This window comes from Neoarius graeffei, chromosome 24 (genome assembly GCF_027579695.1).
Source record: "Neoarius graeffei isolate fNeoGra1 chromosome 24, fNeoGra1.pri, whole genome shotgun sequence".
Classification (NCBI taxonomy): Eukaryota; Metazoa; Chordata; class Actinopteri; order Siluriformes; family Ariidae; genus Neoarius; species Neoarius graeffei.
Genome location: NC_083592.1, coordinates 47,699,169 through 47,715,750, shown reverse-complemented (window position 1 = coordinate 47,715,750; position 16,582 = coordinate 47,699,169). Strand labels below are relative to the sequence as shown.

The following is a 16,582-nucleotide window of genomic DNA, read 5'->3' as shown; positions in this document are numbered from 1 at the left end:
TAGGGGTCGCCACAGCGAATCTTTCGTCTCCATTGCTCCCTGTCTTCCGTATCCTTCTCTACCACACCTGCCACTTTCATGTCCTCTCTCACCACATCCATGTATCTCCTCTTTGGCCTTCCTTGTTTTCGTTTGCCTGGCAGCTCCATCCTCAACATTCTCCTTCCCACATGCTCTGCATTTCTTCTCAAAAAAAAAAGTAGTATTCGTAAAATAGGGGGCAAGTGATTAATAGTGGGGGGCAAGTGGAAATTAACCCCCACTTGCCCTGCAGGGAAAGTGGGTTTAAAAGTTAATGTCTAGCCCTGTAGACCACTCAACGCCAGCCAGTATTATTTAAATAGAGGGAATGCAAGTGACTTCACCCTAGGCAGAAGTAACACATCTTTTAGTGTCTAGTGTCGTAAAAAAAAAAACACACACACACAAAAAAAAAAAACAGATCTAAAATGGGGAAAGAACTGTCATGCAATTGACACTCCAGATAGATTTAACCAGAAATCTGAACTCTCTTTACTGCTGAAAGCTAAAGATCAGAAAAACAAATGGAGGTGGTAGAAATGTTCGTAAACGTTTATTCAGAAAAGGCCTATTTATCATAGTTTTACGAGGGAGATGTCTAAGTGGTGTCTGTAATACAGTAACGCCATCCAAATAGGGCTTTTTCAGATCATCGTAGTCATTCTGCTGTGTATTTTACGTCCACAGAGCAGTGAGCCGGTAAAAGAGCTCTACACACAGCTGGTGGAAAAGATCGAGGCATCGAAACGGAGTCCACCCGAACCCGAGGAAGCTCCGACCCTGGACCTGGGCCTGCACCCGGTCACCGTCCCCAGCACGCCCACCACTCCTCTCTGAGACAGAGATCCTGCAGTCGCATAGAGACGGGTGGAGGCGCAGCTGTATTTCAGTAGTGTGTTTTGTATCATTTTTAAAAACATGATCTTGGTTCAGAGTGGCACCTTTAAAAGCTAGTGCTCGTTTTGTTACAACTGAGTATTTTTTTTTTTTTTTGACCAATTGTTTTTTATTTTATAATGATGCACATATTCATAATCAACACAAATACAGAGTTATAACACTTCACACCCACCCCACCCCACCCCAACCCAGTGGTGAGCATCTGTAATCTTACATGTTATATAAACATTTAAAGTACATTGGTATACAAGTGTATAGAAACGAAACATATTTTCCAGCAAAAAAGTAAATAAATTAAAAAAAAAAGGGGAAAAAAAAAAAAAAGTTACAGAGCAACTGTACACAGCACCTTAAACATGAGTATCAGAAATAAAGGTTTTGACCTCATCAAAAGCACGGTTCCACCTCTTTAGAGTTTGCGATCTGGCACCATGTATACGGGCTGTTGAGAGTTCCATAGATATAATATCAAGTAAACTTAGAGCCCATAGACGTCTACACATAACATGTGGGGGGTTCCATCGGCTGATTAACAATTTTTTGGCTGCGGTAAAAGCAGCCAAAAGTAGGCTGCTCTGGAAAAGCGTCAGTGAGAGGTTGGAATAATCATTTAGAAAAAATAGACTTGGAGTTATAATAATATCTGTGTCTATCAGAGTTGAAATATCAACAGATAGCCATTGCCAGAAAGGTACCAGTGCTGAGCATTCCCAAAAAAAATGTAAAAACGTTCCAGTTTTTCCATCTGAACACAAAGTACAATTAGGTGAGGTAGTGAGACGCATATGAAATCGCTTAAGTGGTGTTAAATATACTCTGTGTGCTAGTTTCCAATGAATCATTTGATGATTAGGATTCTTAGATGACATAATGATTGTCTCCCATGTCTGATCAGAAAAGATATCTTTCAGGTCACATTCTAAATCTTTTGACCAAACTGCTACAACTCCAAGAGGCTTGTATAACTTCTTCATCAGAAAGGAGTAAATAGATGAAGCAGAAGAAGGGATGAAGTCATTGAAATATATAACATTGCGAATACTATGCACTGGTAATTTTGTGTCAAGAGGAACACCAAGAGCATTAAGAGCTGATCTGATGCGTAAGTATAAGTAGAAAGTAGAGGCCGGTATATTGTATTTCGACTTCAGGTCCTGAAACGTTCTTAAGCCTTTGTCATCATACAGGTCTCCAAGAATTGTGATGTTGCACTCTGACCATTGAGGAGATCTAAATGGGGTACTCCCAGACAGAAGCCCATTATTATTAAAAAGTGGAAAGTGATGATGCCATTTTGATATAGATCCTGTTTGTCTTTCTACAGCCTTCCAAGTGGATAACAAATGGGTTATGATTGGACCAAAACGAAGGGTGCATTGCCGAGTAGGAACATTGCAAAAAACCAAATCTCTTAAATTATAGGGGGTGACCATTGACTCTTCAATAGCTCTCCATGCCACATTTTTATTTAAATTAAACCAGACTGATATGGGGCGCAACACAAATGCTTGGGCATAAACTTTAAAGTCAGGAAAAGATAAACCTCCATCCTCCCTAGAGCGTTGCATAGTGGACAGCCTAATCCTAGCACGTTTCCCATTCCAGATATATTTCCTTAGAATGGAGTTGAGGTGGTCCCAAAAGTGTGCAGGGGGTGGTAAGGGTATCATTGCACTATAAAAATTAACCCGTGGCAAAACGTTCATTTTAACTACAGAAATTCGTGCATATAATGACTTAGGCAAACATGACCAGTTTGATAAATCTGTACTGACTTCAGAAAGAATTTTTTTGAAGTTTTTGCTTGCAATATCATGCAATGAGGGGTATATGTCTATCCCTAAATATTTAAATGATGTTACGGTAGGTGCGGTGCTAGGAAGAAGCAAGGAGACAGGGTCAAAATTTAAGGGAAGAAAACAAGATTTGTCCCAATTTATCTTATAACCTGAAAGATCACTGAAATGATTAAACAATGACAGAATATGAGGCACTGACGAAACAGGGTCATTTACAAACAAAAGAATATCATCAGCATACAAAGAGATATGATGAGATGTATTTCTTACATTAATCGGTAGAATTTGCTCTGATTGACGGACAGCCTGAGCTAAAGGTTCTAATGACAAAGCAAATAACAATGGTGAAAGTGGGCAGCCCTGACGCGTACCCCTTCCCAAAGAAAAAGAACGTGAGCATAATTGTCCAGTTAACACAGATGCTTTAGGATTACAATATAGTACTTTGATCATGTTAATAAAGTCAGGGCCTAAGCCCATATGCTCAAGAACGGACCATAAATAATTAAATTCCAAACGATCAAATGCTTTCATTGCATCTAGAGAGAACACTGCACAAGGACTAACTGATTGATCAGCAGAATAAATGATGTGTAAAAGACGGCGGATGTTGTCAGATGCTGAACGTGATCTAATAAAACCAGTCTGATCTTCATGAACCAACTTGGTAATCACCGACTCCAAGCGTCGTGACAATACTTTGGCATAGAGTTTAATATCTGCTCCAATCAGAGAGATTGGGCGATAATTAACACAAGAGGTTGGGTCCTTATCTTTTTTCAACAGCAGAGATATAATAGATGTGTTAATGTCCTGTCTGAAAGATCCATGTTTAATTGAATGATTTATCATATCTAATAATAGAGGACCAAGCTCTGTCCAGAAGGTTGAATATAATTCTGTTGGAATGCCATCCAGTCCTGGCGATTTACCTTTATTCATACATTTCAGTGATTCTTTCAGTTCTTGAAGAGTAATTGGTTGACCTAAGGACTCTGACTCCTCGGTAGATAAAGTAGGTAAATTAAGGGAAGAAAAAAAAGAAGACAGCGTTGCATTGTCACATGTAGATTCAGAAGTATATAGAGTAGAATAGAAAGATTGGAAAGTGTCATTGATATTTTGTGGGTCAGTAGTAAGCTCACCAGAAGGCAGCCGTATTGCAGGTATATTTGCAAACTTCTCATTATTACGCAATTGCAGGGCTAGAAGATGGCTTGGCCTGCTCCCATTAAAGTAGTAATTTTGTCTGGTCCTTTGAATAAGAAACTCTGCTTTCACTTTAAGTAACTGGTTTAATTCAGTTTTTAATATTTTAATTTTAGTGGCTGTTTGGTTGGAGAATGAAGCCTGATTTGCTGCCTCTAGTATTATTAGCTGGGACTCTAGATCAGCTATTCTCTTCATTCTGGATTTTTTAAGATGTGACGCAAAGGAAATAGAGAAACTACGGATGAAGCCCTTGACTGCATCCCAGAGTATGCGGGGATCCGCCACTGTCCCTTGATTAATGCTAATAAACTCCAATAGCCCATTTTTAAAAGACTTACAAAAGTTTTCATCACGAAGTAGCGTCGAATTAAACCGCCATCGTGAAGCACGTGGAGGTTGATTAACTAATTTGAGGTTGATTACATTGCTATCATGGTCAGATAGAGACATGGGGCAAATATCTGAGCAAAGACAGGATGAGGAAAGAGAACAGGACACAAATATGAAGTCGATCCTGGAATACGATTTGTGCCTTGAAGAATAGAATGTATATGCCTTGGCAGTGGCATTAAGAAAACGCCATGAATCTACCAGAGACAGTGCAGAAATACAGCTTCTGAGTTTATCAGTGCATGCTGCTTGTAAATGAGTTTCACTTTCTCCTGACCTGTCCTCATCATGAGACATGACCGCATTCATATCTGCCCCCATCACAATCTCATAGCCCGCCATATTGAGAAGATAGTTTGTGAGCTTTGAGAAGAATGCAGGATCATATGTGGAAGGAGCATAAACAGATAGAAAGGCCAACTTCCTGTTTCCCACCAAAGCCTTAACATGAGTCACTCTGCCATCAGTATCATTGTCATGCTCAATAATATCTATACCCAAATTCCTTCGTAGTAGTATCATAACACCTTTCGTTTTATCAGTGGCACTAGAAGCAGAAATTACTTTGTAAAATTTATTGTTACATCTATGAACATCATCTTTTCTGAGATGGGTTTCCTGAATCAAAGCTAAATCTATCTTTCTCCTTTTTAACAGTTCTAGACAACATGCACGTTTATGAGGTCCATTCAAACCATTCACATTCCAACTCAAAATATTTAGGTTAGTCATAACTGTCAAATACTTGCAATGAAGCAAAAAGTAAAGACAAACAATGTAAATTTCCTTCATGATGCTCACCACTATCCCACCCCCCTCCCACCCCTGGGTCAAAGAACATAACCCCATATCTAACAGGGTCCCTCAACCCAACGCAGAGTGGGTATAGAACAAGCCCACGTCTGCCATGTTCCCTTACATAAATCCGTGACATCAGTAATGGATCGCACACTAGGTGCCGACACAAGCCCTTATAATGAAAACCAAAAACTAAATAGCTTAATAAAGTCTTAAGCATATATTGTGCATTGTGGAATTAAATGAGGGTTCATAAGAATGTAAACAAAATTCACCTATTCTCCTATTTTACTGGAGGAAGTGACAAGAAAAGACACTGTCCCAAATATAATTAAGCTCTGTTGGTGCGTTACATCCTACAACATCGCCATAACCAACGAGTCAATCATTTTGACTGTAAGTCAGGGTAGTATGTAGATATACACAAAAATGCGTGCACGAAACTTACAGTGTCCCATATAAAACAAAGTCGCATCATTCCGTGTCGCTCTCAACAATGGGCTGGAATTCTGTCAGTGAGTCGCAAAAAGCACTGGCCTCCTCTGGCGTTTGGAAAAATTTCGTTTCCCCTCCTTTCAAAGTCACCTTGAGAGTTGCCGGATACTGGAGGAAAATTTGGCACCCCTTTCTCTTAAGCTCCCTCTTCACTGTGGTGAATGCAGACCGTTGCTTCGCAGTAGCGGGCGAGTAGTCAGGGAAAATACTGAGGGTTGTCTCACCATCGTCCATCTGAATGGTCCCTTGGTCCCTAGCTGCTCGGAGAATCATGTCTCGATCAGTGTAGCGGAGAAGTTTGAAGATGAACACTCGGGGTCTCTCAGGCCTCTTAATCTGCGGTGTTTTAGAGTTGCGTTTAGGAGGATTTGAATAAATGCGATGGGCTCTTTCGATTTCAATGTTTTTGTCCTTCAAAGAAGGAAACCAGACTGGCAACGACCGCTTGAGAAAGCCCACTGGATCGTCTTTTTCCAAGCCTTCGGGTAGACCAATTAAACGGAGATTGTTGCGTCGGCTACGGTCTTGCAGCTCAACAAGTTGTCGCTCAATAGTATCTAGACGCTTATCATGACTGTGCAGAATTTTTTTCTGGTCTCTTTGCTCACCAGACAGCGCGTCGATTTTCGAGCACATAGTCGCCATATGTGTCGATAGCTCACTTCTCATCGTAGCCATTTCGGATTTCAGAATACACTCCAGTCTTTCCATAGCGTCCTCCATGCTAGCACTTGCTGGCTTAGCCCGACCGTCCGCTGGCTTTGCTTTCCTCTTTTGAGAGGTGGAAGACGGAGTTAAAGTCAACTGCTTGCGCGCCACGGACATTTAGAAATGTTAACAGACGAAAATTAAGTGGTGTATTCAGATATAAGCCGGATAAATACTGAAAATAGGGCCTGATGTCAGGAGCTCCCTCAACACGCGTGCAGCTCCATCAGCGCGTCACGTGATCTCCAGCACAACTGAGTATTTTAAAGTACGGTCTTGTATAATTGTTGTATTAGTTAAACATGATTCTATATGTACAGTACTGTTGTGACTGACTGTATGTTGTATGGATTGTTTCTAACCAAGCCGAGCTGTAAATAAAATTATTTAGTACGGGATTTTTTTTTTTCTTTCAAGTCTTCTGATTGTGGCTTTTTTTTTTTTTATTTTAACATCTGTTATCACCCTTTAAATCTGACATTTCTGGCAGACAACACCTTCCTGATAACAGCTGAGGAAGTTAAACTGATCTGTAAATTTTGGGCTCTTTTTATGTTATTTTACTTTTTAATTAATTGTGTACAGATAAATTCTGACAGAAGACCATTGGCAAACATGTTCCCCTGTAAAACTCATTCCTGTTGCTCAATCAGAAGCAATGTCCATGTCTCTCTTGTCCTTTCTTGTGTTGTCGCTCTTCTTGCTAGTATAGGAAGTTAGAAATCTTTGGCTTGCTTTCTCAAAAGCAAATGCGAAAACCTTATCAGTTTAGAGAAAAGCCCTGTGATGACCTGGCGACTTGTTCAAGGTGTACCCCGCCTTTCGCCCGTAGTCAGCTGGGCTAGGCTCCAGCTTGCCTGCGACCCTGTAGAACAGGATAAAGTGGCGAGAGATGAGATGAGTTTAGAGAAAAGTTATTTTCCTTGCTTCATTTTTGTTGGTCTGATTTATTATACAGAATATATTGATGTATAGTGCTCTCCACAATTATTGGCCTGCCTTGTAAAGATTACAAAAAACAAAAAGGTTAGGAAAAAAATCCACCATTTGATGATGTAGCTTCAGCTCAAACTGAAAACATGTTGGGGAATAATTATTTGAAAATAATTTTCTTGCTGAGGGATTTGTTTTTCTCGGAGACTGGGAAATGTGTGTCAACCTAAATCGCCTTCCCGCCTGAAACAGCAGTCACCATCCTGCACCCAAGTCTGGTCCTCTGGTCCAACGCCTGCCGTTGTGTCTTCATGACTGAGCTGATTGTCTCTTGGGAGGATGCCGTTGTTGAGACATATGAAAGAAAAAACCAGAGACAGAAGAGCGGGGCTGAAAGCTGAAGGTGCGTCCAGTGGAGATGGACTGCAGGGACTTCGTAGCCAGTTCCATTACAAGGCTCCTCAAGGAAAAGGGCATCGGAGGGCAGGCCCAGTGGAAGGCAATTAAGGAACTTGCTACTGTCGCCAAAAGAAGCGGTCACTGACTGTGGCGGAAGCGAAAGGAGACAGTATGAGCTGCCAAATGACGACTTGGTTCCCATGCGACACACACCTAGGTCTGGTCAGCCTGTGGTGGGCCTGTCTCGGCTGAGGGTGTCTTGTGGTAAAAAGTGAAAACGCTCAATGAGACTGGGTTACACACCTGATCATGTATCGTACTGACGGAAACATCACTAAGTGGTTTTCATCAATGCAGAGGTGGACAGTAACGAAGTACTGTACATTTACTTGAGTACTGTACTTAAGTACACTTTTTGAGTATCTGTACTTTACTTGAGTATTAAATTTTTTTTGGAAACTCATGACCACTACATTTGAAAGACAAATATTGTGCTTTCCACTCCACTACATTTCTATCAAGGTCCTCGTTACCAGGAAGCAGCTTTGAAAGTGGATGTTTTTTGCTTTCTTTTATAAAACATGACTTTTTTTTCCCCCCAGGTGACACTGAGACAGTCGATCAGTAATCACTAGGGTCACGTCACGTCCATAGACTCTATAAAATCAAGTTAAATTTCTCAGCAGTATTTTTTGAACACGATCAGTTGACGGCAGAATGGAAGGAGGCGGTTTTTCTGAAGAACGCACGCACTCATGGTTTTACCTAGAACCCATGTTTCAGTTTTCTGAAAGGATTAAAGATTCGTTTCGTTTTAAATGTTTGCTTTGTTTGCCTAAAACGAAGCACATCACGGCCTACAAAAACTCGCCATCCAACCTGTGGAAGCATATTGAGGTATAAAAACATTTTACTCCAAGAGAAAGCTTGCAGTGAAGTTGTCTGTGCTTTTGGAGTTAGCGATAACGTTGCAACAGCTATGCAGTCTGGTTAGTCGAACGACTTTCTACGGATTTGCCCACCAAGTTGCCATCGTCTTGTCCACGGCTAATGATAACACACAGCTAGTTAACTTGGACACAGTTAGTTAGCATGTAAAAACAGAGTTATGCTAACATGAATAACATTAAGTTATCTGAAGTCCTTTCAGAAATATGTTTTAGCAAAATTTTGTCAAATAAACAGAATGAAGAAATCTTTCTTTTCTATTAACGTTCGCTACCCAATATGATTTTGAGTTTGAAAAGAGTTTGTCAGGTGGCGCTTCAGCTCTACAGGTTCTACAAGCTAGTCAGAAAATCCCGGAAGTTCGGTTTTGTAAGTGTTGTGGCAATAATACAACAGTGTACTGACAGAAAATGTACTTTTAATACTTAAGTATTTTTAAAAGCAAGTACTTTAACTTAAGTAAAAATTTGACTGTACAACTTTCACTTTTGGCGGTACGGTGGTGTAGTGGTTAGCGCTGTCGCCTCACAGCAAGAAGGTTCAGGTTCGAGCCCCGTGGCTGGCGAGGGCCTTTCTGTGTGGAGTTTGCATGTTCTCCCCGTGTCCGCGTGGGTTTCCTCCGGGTGCTCCGGTTTCCCCCACAGTCCAAAGACATGCAGGTTAGGTTAACTGGTGACTCTAAATTGACCGTAGGTGTGAATGTGAGTGTGAATGGTTGTCTGTGTCTATGTGTCAGCCCTGTGATGACCTGGCGACTTGTCCAGGGTGTACCCCGCCTTTCGCCCGTAGTCAGCTGGGATAGGCTCCAGCTTGCCTGCGACCCTGTAGAAGGATAAAGCGGCTAGAGATAATGAGATGAGACGTTTAACCAGTGGGATCTGTACTTTGACTTAAGTAATGAACTTGGGTACTTTGTCCATCTCTGCATCAATGTCACCCCAATGAAGAAAACATCTCCAACCCTACTTAAAGCAAGTGCTGTGCTGAATCATCAAGGATTGTAACACCTAGTCATACTAAACAAATTTTCAATTAATGGTTGGATTTTTCTCATTATAGGCAGCACGGTGGTGTAGTGGTTAACACTGTTGCCTCACAGCAAGAAGGTCCGGGTTCGAGCCCCGTGGCCAGTGAGGGCCTTTCTGTGTGGAGTTTGCATGTTCTCCCCGTGTCCGCATGGGTTTCCTCCGGGTGCTCCGGTTTCCCCCACAGTCCAAAGACATGCAGGTTAGGTTAACTGGTGGCTCTAAATTGACCGTAGGTGTGAATTGTTGTGTGTCTTTGTCAGCTCTGCGATGACCTGGTGACTTGTCCATAGTGTACCCTGCCTCTCACCCATCGTCAGCTGGGATAGGTTCCAGCTTGCCTGCGACTCTGTACAGGAATAAGCAGTGATGGATGGATGGATTTTTCTCATTTTTTTCAGTGTAAGTTGAAACAACGTCAACAAAAAGTGGATTTTTTCTAACCCTTTTTACTAATAATCATTTATAGCACTGTATTTCTTATCTCCAAGCATTCAGTAGTCATCCTTTAACCCTTCTAATAAGGAATGTACAGTTAACATTTGGATTTTTTTTTCTTTTTTAACCAAAACAAACATGCTTCCTTTTGCATGGCATTTAGGTTCATTTGGTAACTGTGCCTATGTAAATATAAACAGGAATTGAAAACAGAAATTTAGGAAGTTTTATTAGAAACTGAAATGTGTGGATGTGCCCTTACACGTGACATCCAGTGATGGGAATTTCCCTGTTGTCTGTGATGTTTTCTTCAGGGTAGAAATTGCCTGTCGAGAGAGTAGAATCCCTTCTCATGCTAAGCCCAAAAAACACGCAACAAGTAGCCTATTGGAATATGAATGAGGTGTTACTGAGAGAGTTGCAGTCTAACAAACCAAAGAATACGCAGATCATGTTTGGCTTATTAATCTAAAATAACATGGAACAGAAACTACAACCGGCGGCACGGTGGTGTAGTGGTTAGCGCTGTCGCCTCACAGCAAGAAGGTCCGGGTTCGAGCCCCGGGGCCGGCGAGGGCCTTTCTGTGCGGAGTTTGCATGTTCTCCCCGTGTCCACATGGGTTTCCTCCGGGTGCTCCGGTTTCCCCCACAGTCCAAAGACATGCAGGTTAGGTTAACTGGTGACTCTAAATTGACCGTAGGTGTGAATGTGAGTGTGAATGGTTGTCTGTGTCTATGTGTCAGCCCTGTGATGACCTGGCGACTTGTCCAGGGTGTACCCCGCCTTTCGCCCGTAGTCAGCTGGGATAGGCTCCAGCTTGCCTGCGACCCTGTAGAACAGGATAAAGCGGCTAGAGATAATGAGATGAGATGAGATTTGTACATAATCTTTGACCTCTATTGCACGCAAAACAGTACAACGGTGCATTATGTGATGTTTTACGTCATAAGTTTTTTTTCCCCCCAAATAAAACACATTTAAAAAAAAAAAGTTGGGACAGTAAAGCATTTACCACTTTGTAATATTGCCAATCCTTCTCACACTTAAAAGATGTTTAGGGACTGAAGACACGAAGTGATGAAGTGTTTCAGGTGTTATTTTGTCCCTTTCTTCCTGCAAACAGGTCTTAAGGTGTGGAACAGTCCAGGATTGTGATCATATTTTTCATTTCAAAATTCGCCACACATTCTATTTGGGACAGAGAGGACAGGCACCCTCTTCTTCCACAGCCATGCCTTTGTAATGTGTGCAGAATGTGGTTTTGCATTGTCTTGTTGAAATTTCCCTGGAAAAGATGTCGTCTGAAAGGCAGTATATGTTGCTCCAAAATTTCAGTGTACTTTTATGCATTAATGCTCCATCACAGAAGTGTAAGTTACCTTTGCCAAGGGCACGGACACAACCCCATACCATGACACACCCTGGCTTTTGAACTTGTTGCTGGTCACAGTCTGGATGGTCCTTTTAGTCTTTGATCCAGAACACAAAAAACACCTGGAACGTTGATTCATCTGACCGCAATACATGCTTCCACTGTGTTATATGGACGCCAGTGTTTTACTGGGAAATACGCAACTCGTATTTTTCATATGAGCTACATGGAGAACCAAAACCATAAATCTCTATTTGTCACTCGTGAGGAAATCAGTGAATTGTTTTGATAAATTTGGGTACTTTTTGTTTGTGAATGTGTCGACATAATAAAAAGAAAATCACATGTCGGCTTGAAGATATGAAGTTTATCTTCTTGTGTTGGAAAACTTGCATTTTTCAGACAAAATACATTGCGGGTCTGAGTGACATATTTCCTGATATTTCACTCTGATGACGTTGCTCTCAGTGCTTTCCCGCTCACAAGACATGCATTGTCAAACTGGTGAACCGGTTCAAAATTAAAATCCTTTTGATTAACTTGCTTTGTGTGTGTGTAACTGTCCACATTACAACCCCGATTCCAAAAAAGTTGGGACAAAGTACAAATTGTAAATAAAAACGGAATGCAATGATGTGGAAGTTTCAAAATTCCATATTTTATTCAGAATAGAACATAGATGACATATCAAATGTTTAAACTGAGAAAATGTATCATTTAAAGAGAAAAATTAGGTGATTTTAAATTTCATGACAACAACACATCTCAAAAAAGTTGGGACAAGGCCATGTTTACCACTGTGAGACATCCCCTTTTCTCTTTACAACAGTCTGTAAACGTCTGGGGACTGAGGAGACAAGTTGCTCAAGTTTAGGGATAGGAATGTTAACCCATTCTTCTCTAATGTAGGATTCTAGTTGCTCAACTGTCTTAGGTCTTTTTTGTCGTATCTTCCGTTTTATGATGCGCCAAATGTTTTCTATGGGTGAAAGATCTGGACTGCAGGCTGGCCAGTTCAGTACCCGGACCCTTCTTCTACGCAGCCATGATGCTGTAATTGATGCAGTATGTGGTTTGGCATTGTCATGTTGGAAAATGCAAGGTCTTCCCTGAAAGAGACGTCGTCTGGATGGGAGCATATGTTGCTCTAGAACCTGGATATACCTTTCAGCATTGATGGTGTCTTTCCATATGTGTAAGCTGCCCATGCCACACGCACTAATGCAACCCCATACCATCAGAGATGCAGGCTTCTGAACTGAGCGCTGATAACAACTTGGGTCGTCCTTCTCCTCTTTAGTCCGAATGACACGGCGTCCCTGATTTCCATAAAGAACTTCAAATTTTGATTCGTCTGACCACAGAACAGTTTTCCACTTTGCCACAGTTCATTTTAAATGAGCCTTGGCCCAGAGAAGACATCTGCGCTTCTGGATCATGTTTAGATACAGCTTCTTCTTTGAACTATAGAGTTTTAGCTGGCAACGGTGGATGGCACGGTGAATTGTGTTCACAGATAATGTTCTCTGGAAATATTCCTGAGCCCATTTTGTGATTTCCAATACAGAAGCATGCCTGTATGTGATGCAGTGCCGTCTAAGGGCCCGAAGATCACGGGCACCCAGTATGGTTTTCCGGCCTTGACCCTTACGCACAGAGATTCTTCCAGATTCTCTGAATCTTTTGATGATATTATGCACTGTAGATGATGACATGTTCAAATTCTTTGCAATTTTACACTGTCGAACTCCTTTCTGATATTGCTCCACTATTTGTCGGCGCAGAATTAGGGGGATTGGTGATCCTATTCCCATCTTTACTTCTGAGAGCCGCTGCCACTCCAACATGCTCTTTTTATACCCAGTCATGTTAATGACCTATTGCCAGTTGACCTAATGAGTTGCAATTTGGTCCTCCAGCTGTTCCTTTTTTGTACCTTTAACTTTTCCAGCCTCTTATTGCCCCTGTCCCAACTTTTTTGAGATGTGTTGCTGTCATGAAATTTCAAATGAGCCAATATTTGGCACGAAATTTCAAAATGTCTCACTTTCGACATCTGATATGTTGTCTATGTTCTATTGTGAATACAATATCAGTTTTTAAGATTTGTAAATTATTGCGTTCCGTTTTTATTTATAATTTGTACTTTGTCCCAACTTTTTTTGGAATCGGGGTTGTATATAAAGAACATTACACGATAGTGTGAAGATATGAAGTTTATCTTCTCGTGTTGAAAACATTTTCACTTGATCGCTATGCTCACTCGTGAATACGTTATCTTTATATCTTCATGCCACTGTGTAACGTCCTCTATATATTAGTTTGCGGAAATAGTTTTACTACTGGTTCTACATTATTATTTCATCAGTTATAAGAAAGTAGTACAAATTTGACACATATCATTACATCACTAATTTAAAAAAAGGCAGAGAACAGAAATTAACATCAGAAGAAGAAGAAATTCATCCTCTGCATTTAACCTATCTGATGCAGTGAACACACGCATGCACACACACACATACCCAGAGCAGTGAGCAGCTATACTACAGCACCCGGGGATCAGTTGAGGGTTAGGTGCCTTGCTCAAGCGTACTTCAGCTCAAGCCCCCCCCATGTTAACCTCACTGCATGTCTTTGAACTGTGTTATCTTCGATCAGCAAACATACCACAGTACATGCATCATACATAGATAAAACCTACTGATGCCTTGTTAGCTTATATTTATGTTTACTACCAATCCACACTATACAGCGCCTTGCAAAAGTATTCATCCCCCTTGGTGTTTGTCCTGTTTTGTCGCATTACAAGCTGGAATTAAAATGGATTTTTGGAGGGTTAGCACCACTTTATGTACACAACATGCATACCACTTTAAAGGTGCACATTGTTTTTTTTTATTGTGACGCAATAATTAAGATGAAAAAACAGAAATCTGGAGTGTGCATAAGTATCCCCCCGTATGAAACCCCTAAATAAGAGCTGGTCCAACCGATTCACTTCATAAGTCACATAATTAGTTGATTAAGATCCACCTGTGTGCAATCAAAGTGTCACATGATTTGTCACATGATGTCTGTATAAATCAACCTGTTCTGGAAGGACCCTGACTCTGCTACACTACTAAGCAAGCAACATGAAAACCAAGGAGCCTCCAGACAGGTCAGAGACAAAGCTGTGGAGAAGTACAGATCAGGGCTGGGTTATAAAAAATATCTCAAACTTTGAATATCCCAGGGAGCTCCATTAAATCCATTATAGCAAAATGGAAAGAATATGGCACCACGACAAGCCTGACAAGAGAAGGCAAGGAGGGCATTAATCAGAGATGCAACAAAGACACCAACGATAACGCTGAAGGAACTGCAAAGATCCACAGCGGAGATGGGAGTATCTATCCATAGGACCACTTTAAGCCATACACTCCACAGAGTGGGGCTTTATGGAAGAGTGTAAAAGTCAAAAGACAGTCTGTCTTTGGTCTGTCTTTTATGGCCAGAATAAAGTCATCGCTTAAAAAAAATCATGTTTGGAGTTTGCCCAACAGCATGTGGGAGACTCCCCAAACACATGGAAGAAGATTCTCTGGTCAAATGAGACAAAAATTGAACTTTTTGGCCATCATGGGAAACGCCATGTGTGGCACAAACCCAACACCCAGAGAACACCATGCCTACAGTGAAGCATGATGGTGGCAGCATCATGCTGTGGGGATATTTTTCATCTGCAGGAACAGGAAAACTGGTCAGGACTGAAGGAAAGATGGATGGCACTAAATACAGGGCAATTCTGGAGGAAAACCTGTTTGAGTCAGCCAGAGGTTTCAGACTGGGATGAAGGTTCACATTCCAGCAGGACAGTGACCCTAAACATACTGCTAAAGCTACACTGGAGTAGTTTAAAGGGAAACATTTAAATGTCTTAGAATGGCCTAATCAAAGCCCAGACCTCAATCCAATTGAGAATCTGTGGCATAACTTGAAGATTGCTGTACACCAACGCAACCCATCTAACTTGAAGGAGTTGGAGCAGTTTTGCCTTGAGGAATGGGCAAACATCCCAGTGGCTAGATGTGCTAAGCTAATAGAGGCATACCCCAAGAGACTTGCAGCTGTAATTGTAGCAAAAGGTGGCTCTATATTATATATATTTATACGCACTCCAGATTTCTGTTTTTTTTCATCTTAATTATTGTTTGCGTCACAATAAAAAAAACAACGTGCACCTTTAAAGTGGTCGGCATATTGTGTAAATCAAATGGTGCTAACCCCCCAAAAATCCATTTTAATTCCAGCTTGTAATGTGACAAAACAGGACAAACACCAAGGGGGATGAATACTTTTGCAAGGCACTAGAGAGAGAGAGAGATAGATAGATAGGCATGGTGGTGTAGTGGTTAGCGCTGTCGCCTCACAGCAAGAAGGTCCTGGGTTCGAGCCCCGGGGCTGGCGAGGGCCTTTCTGTGTGGAGTTTGCATGTTCTCCCCGTGTCTGCGTGGGTTTCCTCTGGGTGCTCCGGTTTCCCCCACAGTCCAAAGACATGCAGGTTAGGTTAACTGGTGACTCTAAATTGACCGTAGGTGTGAATGTGAGTGTGAATGGTTGTCTGTGTCTATGTGTCAGCCCTGTGATGACCTGGCGACTTGTCCAGGGTGTACCCCGCCTTTCGCCCGTAGTCAGCTGGGATAGGCTCCAGCTTGCCTGCGACCCTGTAGAACAGGATAAAGCGGCTAGAGATAATGAGATGATATATATATATATATATATATATATATATATATATCCATGGATTTTGTAAGTCTACAATTACTGACTTTAGTCCATCTGCATCCCCTCTACCTCGTACCTTCGGTGGAAATGGACCTCAGTAGATTTTATTTCATTCTCAGCACAGAATATATTATATGGAAACCTAATAAACTGAAAACTGAGTGTGATAAGAAGAGTAAAATAGGGGCTGTATAAATATGACAGGAAAGTAGATTGGTTTCCACAGCATGATACCAATATAGTGAGAAATGCTGAGCATGTTCTACATACCTGGTTTCATATGTTTCAGGTTACAGACAGGACAAGGAGGCCAAGAGTACACTGACGAGAGGGACCTGAGAGTCATAGCTCTTAAACAAGCATTTTGTCTCTGCAT

The 16,582-nt window shown here is 41.4% G+C and overlaps 1 protein-coding gene across 2 annotated transcripts in view; it reads left to right on the top strand.

Annotated features, from left to right (window-relative positions):
* The window catches only part of nelfb (negative elongation factor complex member B), a 52,733-nt gene extending 45,751 nt beyond the window's left edge, over positions 1–6,982 (top strand). For both annotated transcript variants that reach the window (XM_060907401.1, XM_060907400.1), the window contains one exon: positions 709–6,982. In XM_060907401.1, coding sequence (XP_060763384.1) covers positions 709–858 — 150 coding nt within the window. In that variant the 3' untranslated portion in view covers positions 859–6,982. The remainder of the gene's footprint in view (positions 1–708) is intronic.
* Positions 6,983–16,582: the final 9,600 nt, after the last annotated feature.